At 40.3% G+C, this 16,462-nt stretch overlaps 1 protein-coding gene across 2 annotated transcripts in view; it reads left to right on the forward strand.

The window, feature by feature from the left end:
• The first annotated feature begins 1,579 nt into the window (after nucleotides 1-1,579).
• Nucleotides 1,580-16,462, forward strand: part of TAF2 (TATA-box binding protein associated factor 2) — a 61,037-nt gene continuing 46,154 nt past the window's right edge. Inside the window, exons 1-6 of one of the 2 annotated variants that reach the window (XM_054058139.1) lie at nucleotides 1,580-2,298; nucleotides 3,750-3,804; nucleotides 4,563-4,723; nucleotides 12,816-12,934; nucleotides 13,567-13,708; nucleotides 16,130-16,361. In XM_054058139.1, coding sequence (XP_053914114.1) covers nucleotides 2,246-2,298; nucleotides 3,750-3,804; nucleotides 4,563-4,723; nucleotides 12,816-12,934; nucleotides 13,567-13,708; nucleotides 16,130-16,361 — 762 coding nt within the window. In that variant the 5' untranslated portion in view covers nucleotides 1,580-2,245. The remainder of the gene's footprint in view (nucleotides 2,299-3,749; nucleotides 3,805-4,562; nucleotides 4,724-12,815; nucleotides 12,935-13,566; nucleotides 13,709-16,129; nucleotides 16,362-16,462) is intronic. The other variant, XM_054058140.1, reaches the window with a different exon arrangement.

Consider the following 16,462-nt stretch of genomic DNA (forward strand, 5'->3'; position numbering starts at 1 on the left):
GCTGTGTAGACTCAGCTAGCTCAGAGTGTTCACTGCTTGGTCTCAACAGCTGTGGTCCCTCCAGTGGCACCAGAAAGTTCCCTCTCTCTGGGAACAGTAACGTAAATGGGAAAGCCTTGGAAACAACTTCCATTGCATAACAGGGGGTTCCTTAGTTGAACTACACAAGACAATTAATAGCCTTGTACTCGTCATACAACAGTGTATATTTACATCGGGGTTTGTTTGTGAAACAAATAGGAGTTTTAAGTGTTATGTGAATACAGCTGTATCAGTTGTTACAGTTGTTAAACCAGGTAATGGTTTGGGTTTATCTAAATTATTTTTGCACATATGCACATTCTATATGTTCACAGTTCTTCTGGTAGGTTTTATCAAACATTGTTTTGCCATGCAAAAATGAGATGACGCTTTCTAAATTTCAAGAACTGCTGGTGCTGAAAGAGCTTAACTCCATCAGCTGCTTTGATACAAGTATTTATTTTAACATAAACCAGCTGAATCAGAACTTGCTTATTGCAGATCTGGCTTATGAAGCTTCACGTTGTGTCCTGTAGCTGAAGCCACCCCCCCAGCACAGGCACCGCGGGAAGGAAGACTGCGCCGAGCTTCCAGCAGCGTTGTTGCTGTCTTAACTCCCTTTGAGACTCGGGAGCGAGGACGGGTGCGCTTTGGCATCTCCCTGGGACCCTGCGGTGGGCGTGCACCGAGCCTGGGACAGCGCAGGTGGAGCGTTTTTCGGTCCCTGCCGCTCTCCCGGCGCTCAGGCAGGCGGGGAGAGGCCCGTGCAGGGGCAGCCTGGTCCCTGCTGCCGCCCCGGGAGGTCTGGCAGCGCAGCTGGGCTTTGCAAAGCCCCGCTTACAGCTCCGCTCGCTGGCACTGGGGCTTCAGCTCCCCGCGGGCTCCCGGGCCAGGCCATTACGTTATAGGCCTGACCGTCGCCCACAAGCCCAGTTTTGGGGACAGAGCGGTCGTCGCGGAGCAGCCTCTTTCTTAGAATACTTTCTTAGAATACTCTTACTTAGAATACTTTCATAGTGGAGAAATTCTTCCTAACGTCTAGTCTAAATGTGCCCCTCTCCAGTTTGTACCTGTTGCCCCGGCCCTATCACCGCAAGCCTTTATGAATAGCCCCTCTTCAGCTTTCCTGTAGGTCCCTTCAGGTACTGGAAGGTCGCTATAAGATCTCTGAACCTTCTTTTCTCCAGGCTGAACAAGCCTAACACTCTCAGCCTGTCCTCGTAGGGAAGGTGCTTCCGATCCTCTTCCGATCGGAAGAAGCCTGCCGATCATCTTTGTAGCTCTCCTCTAGATCCGTTCCAACAGCTCCATAGCCTTCTTAAGCTGAGAATTCCAGAACTGGACACAACACATCAGACAACCCCGCGCAGCGGCTCAGGCCGGAACCGGCAGCGCCGCCCCCGTTCCCGCCGCGCAGAGGCCCCGCCCCAGGCCCCGCCCCGTCCCAGGGGGCCGCGGGCCCCGCAGTGCGCGTGCGCGCGAGCACGTGACCGGGCGCAGCGGAGGCCTGTTCAGTTCTTTTGGGGGGATTTTATTATCTTTCTTGTGTTTGTTCCCCCCCCCCCCCGCCAACGATGGCTGCCTTTGACTTTTCCCCGTTCTGACAAACGGGGCCGCAAACGAATTTCCACCTCGAAGCATCAGAGCTGCCTTTACGCGGCCGTGACCTCTCACCCTCCGGGGTCAGGGGTCGCTCACAAGATGGCGGCGGCCGCTGAGGGGCCGCGCGGGGCCGGTGCGCGCCGGACGCGCCTCTGACGGGACTCCGCGCCGCCTCGGCTGCTTCGGGAGCTGCCGCCTCCGTGGAGGTACCTTAGCTTCTGCGAGGAGGAAGCCGGCAGCGCCTTTGGACCGGTATCGTAGCTGCTGAGCTGCTATCGAAGACGGCCTCGAAGCCCCCAAGGCTTCTTATCTGGTTTCATATCCCCCGAGCTGCTGTCGAAGCCTTCAGCGCCTTTGAGCTGGTGTCGAAGCCCTGGTGAAGAGAGGGGCTGCGTGTTGTTCTCATAAAAGGTTCTGCGGAAAGGCTTGGACGCTGTTGGTGTGGCAGCTGCGGTGCTTGTTTGAGCTGAAGATGCCCGTGTGCCAGGAATGACAGATGCACCGGGGAGATGAGTGATCAAATAGGTCCCGGGACAGGGAAACGACGAAGGATCCGTCGAGCGGGGATGCTGTTGTTGCCGGTCTGACGGTCAGCAGTGTCTTTTTAGTGCTGCTGTTCAGGATGAACAGGAAGAAAGGAGACAAGGGATTTGAGAGCCCAAGACCATATAAATTATAAGTATCTCTTTTTTTCTAAAGTTGCTGTATTTGGGACCAGTGCACATTTGAAACCAACCACAGGCTGATACGTAATTGTTTACTTGAGAAGGTTGTAACTATTGCTTATGGCATAGCTTGTGTTCAGAAAATGTGATAGGTGTATGTTTTATTGTGTAAACGGACTCCCTCATGGAGTTTTAACTATAAGGTCTCCTATAAAGATACTTATATTGTGTCAAACCTTGGGGATCTCAGCACAATAACAGCACTACAGACCACGCTACCACATTCATTCTTACTGCTCTGTCAAACCCTTATGACTTAAGGGCTTTTTTATATATTAAAAAAAACGCTTGCATTTGTGGCAAGCAGCTTTGTTAAGCAAATTGTTGTTTCATTATTTTGGTTGGAACCAAGCTGTAAAGCAGTTGGTTGTGGATTGCAGTGGACTGTTAGGTATTTCTGTGTATACCTCCACAATTTCTTGATAAATCTGTAAAGCAAATGTATTTCTAAATAGATTTGCTCTTGTTATCATATGCATTTTAATGTGTAGATAATGTTTGAATGCATCGTTGGATACTAGATGTTATGATTCTCATGTAGGAATTTTTATTGAACTGGCTTAGCTGACACAAAGTCATGTTTTAATGCACAGAGTACGTGAGTATGTGCATAGAATGCGTGATGCGACATGAAAGCTGAATTATTATGAGGTGGTATCTTGAGTCATGAATAGGACTTCTGTGAAGTGTGGTGAAGATGCCACTGCTAAAGTTTAAAAAAGTTAGGATTATTTTGTCTTATGTTTTTTAAATCAGTTTCATTTACTAGAGTCCTACTAGATCATTCACAGTTCAAGCAAATGCCTTTGACTTCTTTAAAGTACCTGTCTTGATTGATATATAACAATTATTCAAAAATAATAAATTTCTTATGACATACCATATGTGCTTTTACAATTATTATCTTTTTTCATGTATGGTAGGTGCTTACTTAAATTATGTACAAGTGTCAGCTCACCTGGTAAATTTTTCACAGGTCTCTGATTGGAAACATTACAGCTGCATACAGTTCCTAATGCTGCACATCACTAAAGGGTCAAAACTTGATTCTGTGCCATTAGTAATACTATATTTTTATATACTGTTATTTGATGTTCAAAAGTAATGTTATCTCCCTGTATTACTAGTAATTTTCGTATTAGTATGATTCTATACTTTGATTTTGTTGGAACTTCTCTGATGTCATGTGCAACTTCTATTCATTTGTTGTGGACCATGCAAGAGATTTAGACCATTCTTATATAAGTATATGCTATATGTAGTACTTATCTATATGTACATACATCCTTTATGAGCTCTCTGTTTTTTTTTTAAAACTGGGTTAAAGTGTGGTTTGAAATGCTGACATTTGTGCAAAACCTTACTTATTTTAAATTTTTATATTTCTTTTTTCCCCAGCACAACTCACCAGGTAGTTTGTATCAACAACATAAATTTTCAGAGAAAGTCTGTTGTAGTAAGTATTTTTTAATAAAATGTGAAAGTAGAAATTAAAAATCTGGATTTTCTTCATGTTTTTAGAGGCAACAACTGCACACACATGCTAATTGTGTTCTTCAGCTTATTTATATTTTTTGCTTTCTAATCTGATGCCTGTCATAGTCTGTTATTCCTTGGGATAGGTCAAATAAAATACATTCTAATTGTGAACACTTTAAGCTCCATAAGGAAAAGCTTTATAAAGAAGGTCATTGCTTTGTAAAAAATACTACAAAGCAATCTGCAATTCAAGATTGACCTTCAACACTGTGTTAGCTGATGTTAGGGATAGGGTTATGGAGTTTTCCAGCTTATATGCGAGTTCACTGGGGCTTTGAAGAGGCCTTCATGGTTTAAGGCCTGAAGTAATTGAGGCTTTTTCTGAAGTTATATATTTGGCAAAAATGGCTCTGTGTAGGTTTTAGAAATAATTGTCTCAAGTTCAGGTATCAAAACCTAAACCATAGTGATACTAGTAACTTGAGATCTGGTTGATAGAAGCAGATCATTTCCAGTAAAAGAAGCATAGTTGTCAATCATTTTGAAGTTTTTTGTTTTGTTCTGTTTCACAGCTGGAAAAATTCACCCATTAAATGATACGAAAGAAAATTTACTCTAGACATAAGAAAAGACAAACAAATTTCCTTTGAAATGCATTAATGAGATTTTTATATATATATCTGTTTTGTGAGTTGGTGAAGCTTTTATAGAAGGTTTTGATTTGTGTTTTCATAGGGTTATGTGGAACTGACCATATTTCCCACAGTTGCAAACCTGAATAGAATCAAACTGAACAGTAAACAATGTCGGATTTACAGAGTAAGAGTCAACGATTTAGAAGCAGCTTTCATCTATAATGATCCAACGCTGGAGGTTTGTCACCATGAGTCAAAGCAGTAAGTGATGTATTTAAAACCCTGCAGATTTAGTGTCTTCTGTTGCTGTTAAGTATGACCTATTCTGTTATACTGTCAAGTTTGTTTTACGTGGTGATTTCCTAACTAACAAGTTTCAGACAGAAATCATTAAGTTTTGGTATGACTTAATTTTGGGAGAGTATTTTGGCAATAATTTTGACTCATGCTATTGCTAACGTTTTTTTGTATTATTTTGTGAAAGTATCAAAAACTTTTAAAAAAGTTCTTTATGGAGAAAAAAGTTGTGGATGCCCATAGTGTTCTCAGTGCTATAGGAAACTCCGCGTGTGTTTCTGCCCTGATAAGAAAATATCTTTGGCTAAGGTGTTTTATTTTTGGTAGACTTCGTTTGTCTATGCCCAACTTTTATGTTCATTTATTTAAAGAAAATTTGGTTACATAATTGTGACAGTTGCATTTTATTTATGTCCTTGTAGAGAACGTTTTACAGCAGTGCAACTACATTCATATCAGAGTACCATGTGAGAAGATTGCCCTTAGTTCTGGATTTTGTGGAGCTTTTATTGTGGTTTCTTTTTTTGATTGTGGTTGTGGTTTTGGTTTTTTCCCTCTAGTGTAGTTGCTTAAATCAATTTTGTTAACATCAGTGTAATATTATGTAGACCAAAACTATTATGTTCTGATAATTTGTCCTGCAAAAATTCTCCCTGTTTTTTGTGGTATGTCAGACTGGATCGTCATTTTTGTTCCTTTCTATTCTTAAGCCTAAGAATAGTCATATGGTATCAAAGTTCTTGGGAATATTTCCCATTTTCCTAATAGCTTTTTTTAAGAATTGTTTCTGATTTAATTAAATATGTCTAGATAGCCTTATATATAATTAGCTTATTACTTTGAGACAAGTAATAGGAATAAGGCAAATAATGTGACTGTATCAGGTTGACTATTGGATTAAGATGTGTTTTACAGTCCTTCAGCTATTTGTTTTATCCCCTTGGACAGTGATTGCCCTGAGAGATTTGCTAGCTAAAAAGATGAGGAGGGCTCAGTAAGCAGCTTCAGAGGTGATATCAGCTTGGTTAGCTCATATAGCAGAAAAAGGCAGATGGGAATTAGCTAGACTCATTCCAAAGCAAACTGCAGAGTTCATACAGTCTTGCTAGTTAGATTTGTGAGAACAGTGGTGTTCTCAAGTGATTGAATGATGTAACTAGATCTGTAAGAAATTGTCTACTCATTGCCTTAATGACTAGAGTCCTTGTGATGTTTCTTAGTCCATTTCAGTTTTCAGGTTACACCTGACAACTTCTGACTGGTGTCTGAAAACTAGATTAGTAAAGAAAACTTCTGTTGTTCAGCTGTTGAGATTCAAGTCCTATTTTTATCCTAAGTGTTGCATACTTGGTTTTGAATTGTTTATGGCAGGTACCCTATATTCCTCTATTCATCATGTGCAAGAGTTTCAGTAATTCAGTCTTTCTGTTTTGTGACTTTTTTTGATGTTGCTGTTGCTTGGTAGTAAAAAATTCAAAATCCTCATCACAGGGGATTCTAATTGTTCTGAAGAGCTAGAAAGTAAATGTTTTGGTATTTTCGGAGTAATCAGATTTTCATTATTTATTAGCACAATAGATTAAGATGTAAGTCTTAGCACATTACCTAAACTCACTTTGAAATTTGAAAAAGAACATTTCAAATCTATTCACATCTGATATTGAAGGACAAGTTTAAAATCATGTAGCTTTCCACGTATTTTGAGAAAATGATATAGGAAAAGACTTCAGTAAAAATCTCTCATCTGCTTATTTCTTTGTAAGAGAACCACTATGGGCAAACTTTTTCACTGCATATTCTGTTGTGATTTTACTGAAACTTATGTTCATGTTTTAAAACTTTTTTGCTGTCTTGGTTTAATTCACAGTTTACTGAGTTGTTAAAGAACTTCTAAACATTATGTATGTTTAACAGTGGCTAATATGGAATCACTAAGTCCTTTAGGATCCTGTTGGGATCACCTAGTCCAAGCACCCTGCTTAAGCAGGGTCAGCTAGAGCAGGCTGCAGAGCTGTTCCCAGTTGGATTGTGAGTCTCTCCAAGGATGAAGACTTCACAGTCTCTCTGGGCAGCCTGGTCTGGCATTTGATGACCCTCACAGCAGAAAAACATTTTCTTGTATTCAGATGTAATTGCATATATTTTATGTTGCATTGGGCACAAACTGAAACACAGGAAGTTCCCTCTGAACATCAAAAACCTTTTTTACTGTTAGGGTGACTGTGTACTGGGTTGATTTGCCTGGAGAGATTGTGGAGTCTCCATGCTTGGAGATATTAAGAAGTTGTCCTGACATGGTCTTGGGCAATCAGCCCAAGTTGGCCCTCCTTGAGCAGAGGGGCTGGACTAGATGACCTCCAGAAGTCAGATCCAACCTCAACCATTCTGTGATTCTGTAATAAATGAATCCTGAATGACTTTTGGAACATATGGGAAAAGAACACAATTTTAGTTATCCGAGTGAGCACTCCATTATGTTAAGAAAGGGATTAAGAGACTTAATTCCATCACTCTGTGGAGAAAGTGAATATAGTGAAAAATCATCTATTTTTTTCGTATTATCCATTTTAAGGGCAGTGAATGAAATTTGAGGACAATGCATGCAGAGTGAAATCCTGTCTCACACAGGGCTACAGTAGCCTGTGGTTCTCATTGCTGCAGTTTTTCACATTGCTATTCAAACTTAATAGAAAGTCTTTATAATTAACTCCTGTGTTATTCACAACTATGAAGGACAGAGGTCACCAAACACTATAACTGAAAACCTAGTATGCCTCCTTTCTTCACCTCAGAAGTCAAAGGCTACATGGGTTATGAAGTATTACATGAGATGTGTATTTTTTCTGTTGAAATACCTAGTCACAGTTGGGTGTTGCACGTAACGGTGTTCAAGTTTTGATTAAATACAACATCTCTGCTGTTCGCAGGATTACAAACAGCAGTGCTAGAAACCTAAAACCTCTAGAATTAGGACCTGAAAGAAACAGTCTGTCAGCGGGTTTCCTCTGCCCTTCTCTAAGAACTGCTTCTAGAAACAGCAGTGGTTTGTAGTAGTCCTTGTCTGTTGATGCAGAAGTCATTGAGATGTGATCTCTGTCATTTCATATTTTCAGTGTTGCAGAAAGTAAAACAATTTTTTTGATCTTATGTATTGTCATTTTTGAGGTAAAGAAAAATTGATGAATTTTGTAGAAATGTTAGAAACCTTTACTTAGTGCATTAAATATGCTTTCAGCTTTGATGCCATTGCAAGTTTATCTGTCATTTCCAAACCATAATTTCTGGTAGAAATAAAGTTGGTCTTCCATCTTGTAATTTCCTCTTGAGGTTTCAGGTCATCATAGCATTTTCATATCGGAGTAGGTGGATGAACTTACAAAACAAAGTCACTTCTGCCCCAACTGAGTGAACTTCTGAACAGTGCTGTGAAGTATAAAAAAATTCACATAGTTTTACTGTGTGTACACAAGGTGGCAGAGAATCCCATTTTGCTCAGATATTTAAGGAAGAGTTTGAAATCATGCAGATAGTGTTAGAGAATATCTGTTTGGGTCTTGTCTTGGGACTGTTGTTGAGTGTTAGTGTTACAGCTGCCTCTGTCCTCTTCATCTTCCATCTTTTCCTTGTAAATTGTTGCTTTTTCAAGTCTCTCAATATTAAGGGAAGTGGGATTTATTTTTCTGTGCTGTAGTATGCAGAAATCCTTGACCAATGAGGCAACTGCCTGTATGTCAGCCCCTTAAAATGGGCAAAGGAAATCTCTGTTTTCTTAATCCTATGGGCAGGATTGTAAGATGGTACATAGTTGCAGCAAAAGTTATGAGTTTTGCCACAGTGGTTTGATCTGTGGTAAGTGAAGTTTGTGATGATCCTGCTGTTGCCTGGCTATGTCCTTCACATGTTTGTGTGATAACTATGGTACAGGGTTGACGGTTGAGAAGCCATTTAATTTTATTATTATTTCTCTGTGAAGGAAGATATGTTTTGTATATGTTTTGGATATGCACTTGATGATTTCCTGTGCATAGGTACTCTACTCAGTAAATTTTTAGCCTTTGGCATTGTGTATACCTCTTCATTCACTAGTTCCGCCTTTTCTTTTTTTTTTTTTTTTTTAAATCATCTTGAACCCTATAGGTTTTAACCATTAAAAACATGAAGATACTTTTATATCTTCCAATTTCACTGTTCCTTTAGTTACCAGCAGCACAGTTACCAGTAATCTGTGCCAAAGCACAGTGTGGTAGCCTTCAGGGCATGTTTAGCAATATTCTGTCTTCTGAGAAGTCGGCAATCAAACCTGCAGCCTATGCACAAAACAGAAAAAATACTGGTGGACTGAGCATGTGTTGTTCTAGTGCAATAGCCTTCTTTCCCTTTTTATGATGCTTATCTAGTTGTAAATCATGATAGACCAAGTGCTAATAGTAGCTGCGGAAAAAAAATACAATAGTAAATTAATTACAGGTAATTCGATAATATTCCATTACATGTGGATCATATAACCTGTTTTGCCAAGTTTATGTTAAATATTGTAGGAATATAGTGATTTATAGACTGTAAGTTTGGGCTGTGTAACTGTTAATAGCACTACTGCTGATAGTAGTGAGAGATGCTGTGGAAAGTTGACACGGAAGTATTTGGAATCAATGGGTAGCATAAACAATAAGTCCCTGTGGGATTGCTTGTTTCCAATCAGCCAACACACACTTAGGCTGTAACTAAGTGTTTTGGGGGAATTTTGATAATAAAATGTATCTCTAACAGGAAAAAAACGTAAATGTATATTACAGTTAGTATTAGGAAAATTTATTTTTGTTCCTTGGGCCGTAACTTTTGGCATGTGCTTTGTTTTAGTATAATTGCTACACTCAGTTTATTGAGAATAGTTCAACCTATGAAAAAATTAATCTGGTACTAAGCCTTTGATGGATTCCTTTTACATTGAATCACTCATTTGAATTGGAACACTTCATAAAAATAGAAATATCAGACTGTTATCCATAAAATGTTAAACACTGTGGAGTCTACCTTTTTTGCTATAAAATTGTAACCTTTTCCTGTCTGTGAACCCACTGATGTTTAAAGTGTAACTACAAGCTCATCACAGTCTTCAGATTTGGAACAAATTCTCACTGATGTACTGGAAAGGGATCCTCTGTCAGTAATTGTGAATTTTCAGAACCAAGGTTAGGTTATAATGAAAAATTTTTGAGACTTTACAGTCTGAGAGAATATCACTGCTGTTTTCTGTTGTTAGCTTCTTTAATTGCTCTAATAGTTTTTAGTCATGCAGTCTTTTTTTAAAGTTGCTTTCCTGGGATGCCATTTGAAGACAGCTTAAAAGAACAGCAGTTGGGGTGGTTATGATCTTGTTGACAATCTCCCATGCCTCAGGAGTAGCGATTCTTTGACCTCTCAGTATGTCAGATCAGGGAGCTAAACCAACAGAAAGCTGTCTGAAAGAAAAGACTTTTCTTTTTCCATTTGGCACTTCCAGCTACATCATCACAGGGTCAGATGAACAGTAGTCTTCTTAATGAGCGAGGGAGCAGGAATGTGTGGCTGAGACTAGGAGAGAGCACATCAGCAAAGTTGGTTTTAATGGTTCTGAAATCATAGCTGAAGTTATGGTATATTCCAGTGAACAAATTCAGCCTTGTGCTTTCAAAACATTTTGGCATTATATCCTATCTTTAGATATACTTCAGCTATGAAAAAGGAAAAAATTATTATGTATTAAAACTTGAGATTTGGGTGTGTCTGTGCTCATATGCTCCCATTTACTATTCATATCCTATTTTCAGAAGCTTCCAAGCAAAGTAGACGAGTTTACTGCTCTGAACATTTTCAGTCTTCGTAGTGGTGCCAGGGAATTTATGCACTATTATTGCCAAAGATCAAGAACTGCATGAAAATATGTCCTTGATATATTGCAGTGTTTTAGCAAAGTTTTTTAGATATAGAAGGCTGGGAACGTAAGCATGGTGTTTGACATACCTAAACTTACAGGATGACCCTGGAATGGTTAGTTGTCCTTCATTCTTCCAAGTAAGGTACTGTAATTTGGGTTGAATGCTGTTTTCTCTGTGGGTGGTGAGTAGAGAATGGTTAGATGAAAGTAAAATCCTGAAATGAGATCATGTCTACTTTGTTTGGACTTAAGATTCCATGGAAGAGATGAATCTACAGCCAAAGGTTAATTTTCTCCATTATGGGTGCAGTAAAAATGCAGAGTTTTATGCTTGATTGCAGCTCTGCTGCCACCGTGGTTGGATTCATCAATGGTATACACGTAAAAGCTTGGAATTCTGGAAAAAAAGATGAATGGTAATTGAAACACTTTCTCTTCAGGTATAGAATTGTGCAAGCTTTTTAAGAAATCTCAGTACTAGAGGATTGGAATTAACAAAGTTGTTGCTCCCATATGTTACAGAGTTTAAAAACCCATTTGAAAAAGTATGAAAGCCTTTTTATGAATGCAAAACTAAGGTTATTTTTGAACTTGACTGGTCAGTCCCCAGTATCTGGACTTTATCACATGAAATAAGAAGCAGGTAACACACTACTCATAATTGCTGCAACGGCAGACACATGCATGTTCCTGCACATTTCAGTACGAAACAGTTAAACTAAGCTATAACTGGAGTAATGATATTACTTTGGAATGAAATGTACAGTCAATTAGCAGCTGATATATAGTAGCTTAAACAACTCAAACTTGATTAGGATTCAGACACATGTTTTCTAATTAAATGAATGATGGTAACATTTAAAAAAAGTGTTTCTAGAGATGAAAAGGTAGAATATGTGTTTCTGTGTTTTAGTGTATTAAAGCTAACACTCTAGCATCAAATACTTTATGTGATTGAGAGCAGCCCTGCAGAGAAGGACTTGGGGTTGCTGGTCGATGAGAAGCTCAACATGAGCAGGCAATGTGTGCTTGCAGCCCAGAAGGCCAACCGTATTCTGGGCTGCATCAAAAGAAGCGTGACCAGCAGGTCGAGGGAAGTGATTCTGGCCCTCTATTCCTCTCTTGTGAGACCTCATCTGGAATCCTGTGTCCAGTTCTGGAATTCTCAACGTAAGAAGGATCCAGAGGAGGGCTACAAAGATGATTGGAATGCTGGAGCACCTTCCCTATGAGGACAGACTGAGAGAGTTGGACTTGTTCAGGCTGGAGAAGAGAAGGCTCAGATGAGATCTTATAGTGACCTTCCAGTACCTGAAGGGGGCCTACAGGAAAGCTAGAGAGGGACTATTCATAAAGGCTTGTAGTGATAGGACAAGGGGGAATGGGTATAAGCTGGAAAGTGGCAGATTTAGACTAGACATTAGGAAGAATTTCTTCACTGTGAGAGTGGTGAGGCACTGGAACAGGTTGCCCAGGGAAGTTGTGGATGCCTCATCCCTGGAGGTGTTCAAGGCCAGGTTGGATGGGACCTTGGGCAGCCTGATCTAGTGGGATGTCCCCGCCCATGGCAGGGCAGTTGGAACTAGATGATCTTTAAGGTCCCTTCCAACCCAAACTATTCTATGATTCTGTGTGATATTTAAGAGTGTAAAGTACAATTATTCCTACCCATCAAGCTAAGTGGAGAAAAGATACCGTTGCCAAGCTAAAATCTTACTGCATCTGGAAAAGCAACATAAGAGAAAAATGGCAATATATCAGGGGACAGATCTTCAAGACAGATCTTTATAGTAAACATACAAACTTAATCCAAAATTTTCCAAAACAAGAATTTCTAATTGCTGTCCCACTAGGCATAAAAATTACTCTTATTGGGAAGTAAAGAGCACTGAACATTTCTTGTTTAATTTACTAGGGATTATTACTGCTTAAGTCTTTTTGATCATAGATCGTTTCTGTAAGAGCCTAGTTTTAAGTTTCAGGTTTTGAGATCTAATCCTTTTCCCTTTACTCCTTTAAAAACACAACAAAGTACTACGTTGACCATGCACCGTGAAGTTTAGGATAGAAATCCTGTAACTTCAAAAGTTCTTTTTTGTAGTTTAGCATGTGCTTTAAGAATTAACTGGGTATTTCTGACAGGAGGAATCTCAACTATTTTTCCAATGCCTATGCTGCTGCAGTCAGTGCTGTGGACCCAGATGCTGGAAATGGAGAGCTCTGCATTAAGGTTCCGTCGGAGCTGTGGAAACATGTTGATGGTAAAGACACCATAAGATGTCATAGACTTGTTAGCTGTGACTTTGCATAGGAAGACATTAGACTTAAATAACTAGAAGTAACATTGCATTATGAAATAGTGGTTGCTGTTTTGGTTTTTTCTCACCTGAATCTTTCCAGCTAAAGTCTGAAAACACACCCTCACTCTTCTTGGTAATATGGAGAAGTGGTTGCAAGAGTTCTTAACTATAATAAGAAGTTTTAAGTAGCTGCCAATGACAATAACATGTCTATTAAGAATGTGCCTATTATGTGCAGTTTTTGTAGAAAATTGTTTCAGCAAGTTACAAAGGAGATCACGATCACTGTACAAATGTTATTTACTGTTGGGGAGCTGGAAAAGTAACTCCAATTGCAGTTTTTATTAATAAAGACTCTTTTGATTAATTAAAAGAATATCTTATAGATTCCTGTCCTTTAAGTTAAGTTAAATTTAAGATGTCTCAGTTTCCTAAGCTTTTGAGCTGTGCTTTGTAAGTGTACCTGGAGGTCCATGAGAATGGAGTAAACACATAGTCTTGAAAGACCAAGAGTCCAGAACTGAATGATTATTCTGAAATAACTTTTCTCTAAATTGTATATATTTACTCTAATTAAATTCTTGGTGCTGCAGAATTGAAAGTCCTGAAGGTGCATATAAACTTTTCTCTGGACCAACCTAAAGGAGGCCTTCATTTTGTGGTACCCAACATGGAGGGCAGCATGGCAGAAAGAGGGGCTCATGTCTTTTCATGTGGTTATCAAAATTCTACAAGGTAAGAAAACTATCTTTGAGTGTTAGACTGTATTCCCTATTTAATCTCGAAGTGTAGGAAATACAAATAATTTCTCTGAATTCTTGTAATTTTGAAAAATCCTGAAACTTGATTTGTGCTTGAAAGGCGCTTACCGATGTGAAGTAACATCTAACCATGGGATGTGGCATAGCAATCATGAATTCTCAGTTCTAGGAGAAGTAAGGAGGGGTGTCAGTAGAATGGCCATCTTGGACTTCCAGACGGCAGACTTTGGACTGTTCAGAAGGCTGGTTGATAAAATTCCATGGGAGAAAGGAGCCTAAGAGGGTTGGATGCTCTTTAAGAAAGAAATCCTTGTGATGCAGGAGCAGGCCCTCCCTGTGTGCCAGAAAATAAGCCGACAGGGAAGAAAACCAGCTTGGCTGAACAGAGAGATCTGTGTGGATATCAGAAAAAAAGAGCAAGTTATATGAGTCTTGGAAGAAGGGGCAGGCATCTTGGGGGATACTACAGGGATGAAGTGAGATCATGTAGAGAGAAAATCAGAAGGGCTAAAGCCCAGCTAGAACTTAGATTGGCCAATTCTGTGAAAGGTAATAAAAAAACCTTTCTACAAATATATCAACAACAAAAGAAGGGCCAAGGAGAATCTCCATCCTTTACTGGGTGCACGGGGGAATGATAGTGGCAAAGGGTGAGGATAAAGCTAACGTACTTAATCCCTCCTTTGCCTCAGTCTTTAATAGTGAAGTAAGATGTTCCCTGGGTACTCAGCCTTAAGAGCTGGAAGGCTGGGAAGAAGAGCAGAACAAAGCTCCCATGATCCGTGAAGAAATGGTTAGAGACCTCCTCAGCCAATTCAACATTCACAAATCTATGAGGCTGGATGGGATCCACCCATGGGTATTAAGGAAGCTGATGGAGGTCCTTTCCATCATCTACCAACAGTCCTGGCTGACTGGGGAAGTTCCACTTGGCTGGAGGATGGCAGATGTTACACTCATTTACAAGAAGGTCTGGAGGGAGGATCTGGGAAACTACAGGTCTGTCAGTCTGACCTCGATGCTGGGGAAGATCATGGAGCAGGTCATCTAGAGTGTTGTCACACAGCACGTGCAAGACAACTCGGTGATCGGGCCAAGTCAGTGTGGGTCTATGAAAGGCAGGTCCTGCTAAACTAACCTGATCACCTTCTATGACAAGGTGACCCACTTAATGGGTGAGGGAAAGCCTGTGTATGTAGTGTACTTGGACTTCAGTAAAGCCTTTTACACTGTTTCTCACAGATTTCTGCTGGAGAAACTGGCTTCCACTGGCCTGGACAGGCGCACCCTCTGCTGGGTAAAAACCTTCTGGATGGCTAAGCCCAAAAAGTTGTGGTAAATGGAGTTAAATCCAGCTGGAGTTCAATCATGAGTGCTGTTCCCCAGGGCTCAGTGCTGGGTGCACTTCTGTTCAGTATCATTATTGATTATCAACCCTTATCAATGACCTGGATGAAGGGATTGAATGTACCCTTAGCAAGTTTGGGGATGACACTAAGCTGGGAGGAAGTGTTGATCTGTTTGAGGACAGGGAGGCTCTAGAAAGGGATCTGAACAGGCTGGGTCTATAGACTGAGGCCACTGGGATGAGGTTCAACAAGGCCAAGTGTAGAGTCCTGCACTTGGGACACAACAACCCCATGCAGTGCTACAGGCTTGGTGAAAAGCAGCTAGAAAGCTGCCTGGCAGAGAAGGACCTGGGGGTGTTGGTTGGCAGCCAGCTGAACACGAGCCCCGGTGTGCCCAGGTGGCCAAGTAGGCCAACAGCAACTTGGTCTGTATCAGAAACAGCATGGCCAGCAGGAACAGGGAAGTAATTTTGCCCCTGTACTGAGCACTGTTGGGGCCACACCTCAAATACTGTGTTCAGGTTTGGGCCCCTTGTTACAAGAAAGACATTGAGATCCTGGAGCATGTCCAAAGAAGAGCAACAAAGCTGGTGAAGAGTCTGGAGAACAAGCCTTAATGAGGAGCAGCTGAGGGAGATAGGGTTGTTTAGCTGGGAGAAAAGGAGGCTGAGGGGAGATGCTATCACTGTCTACAACTACCTGAAAGGAGGTTGTACAGAGGAGGGTGTTTAAAAGGCAGGTAGGTGAAGTGCTCATGAATATGGTTTAGTAGAAGGCAGGTACAGTTGGGCTTGATGATCTCAAAAGTCTTTCACAATGTAGTGATTCTATGATTCTATGAGTACTAATAAGAATTTCCATTCTTTATAGCTCAGCAGGAGATAATAGCAAAGAAACATGTAATGCGTTGTTAAATTAATGTACAGTAGGAGTCAGTATGTCTAACATTCAAAGTATTGAAGAATATGGCTGAGAATTTGAGAGAAATATTAACTATGAAAAAAGTGTTATTGTTAACCATTTTTCTTCCAATCCTAACTTCCCAGATTTTGGTTTCCTTGTGTTGATTCATATTCCGAGTTGTGTACTTGGAAACTTGAATATACTGTAGATGCTGCAATGGTGGCCGTTTCAAATGGAGATTTGGTGGAAACTGTTTATACCCATGATATGAGAAAGAAGACTTTTCATTACATGCTGACTATTCCAACTGCGGCTTCTAACATCTCCTTGGCGATAGGACCTTTTGAAATCCTTGTTGATCCATACATGCATGAGGTAATGATCTTCATAGAGGCCTCCTTCTTGTTTTTTATGAAGAATTAGCAACTACTTTTGTGTTGCAACCAGTATATATTGGTCAAATACAGGTAGGTCTA

This window comes from Cuculus canorus, chromosome 2 (assembly GCF_017976375.1).
Source record: "Cuculus canorus isolate bCucCan1 chromosome 2, bCucCan1.pri, whole genome shotgun sequence".
NCBI lineage: Eukaryota > Metazoa > Chordata > Aves > Cuculiformes > Cuculidae > Cuculus > Cuculus canorus.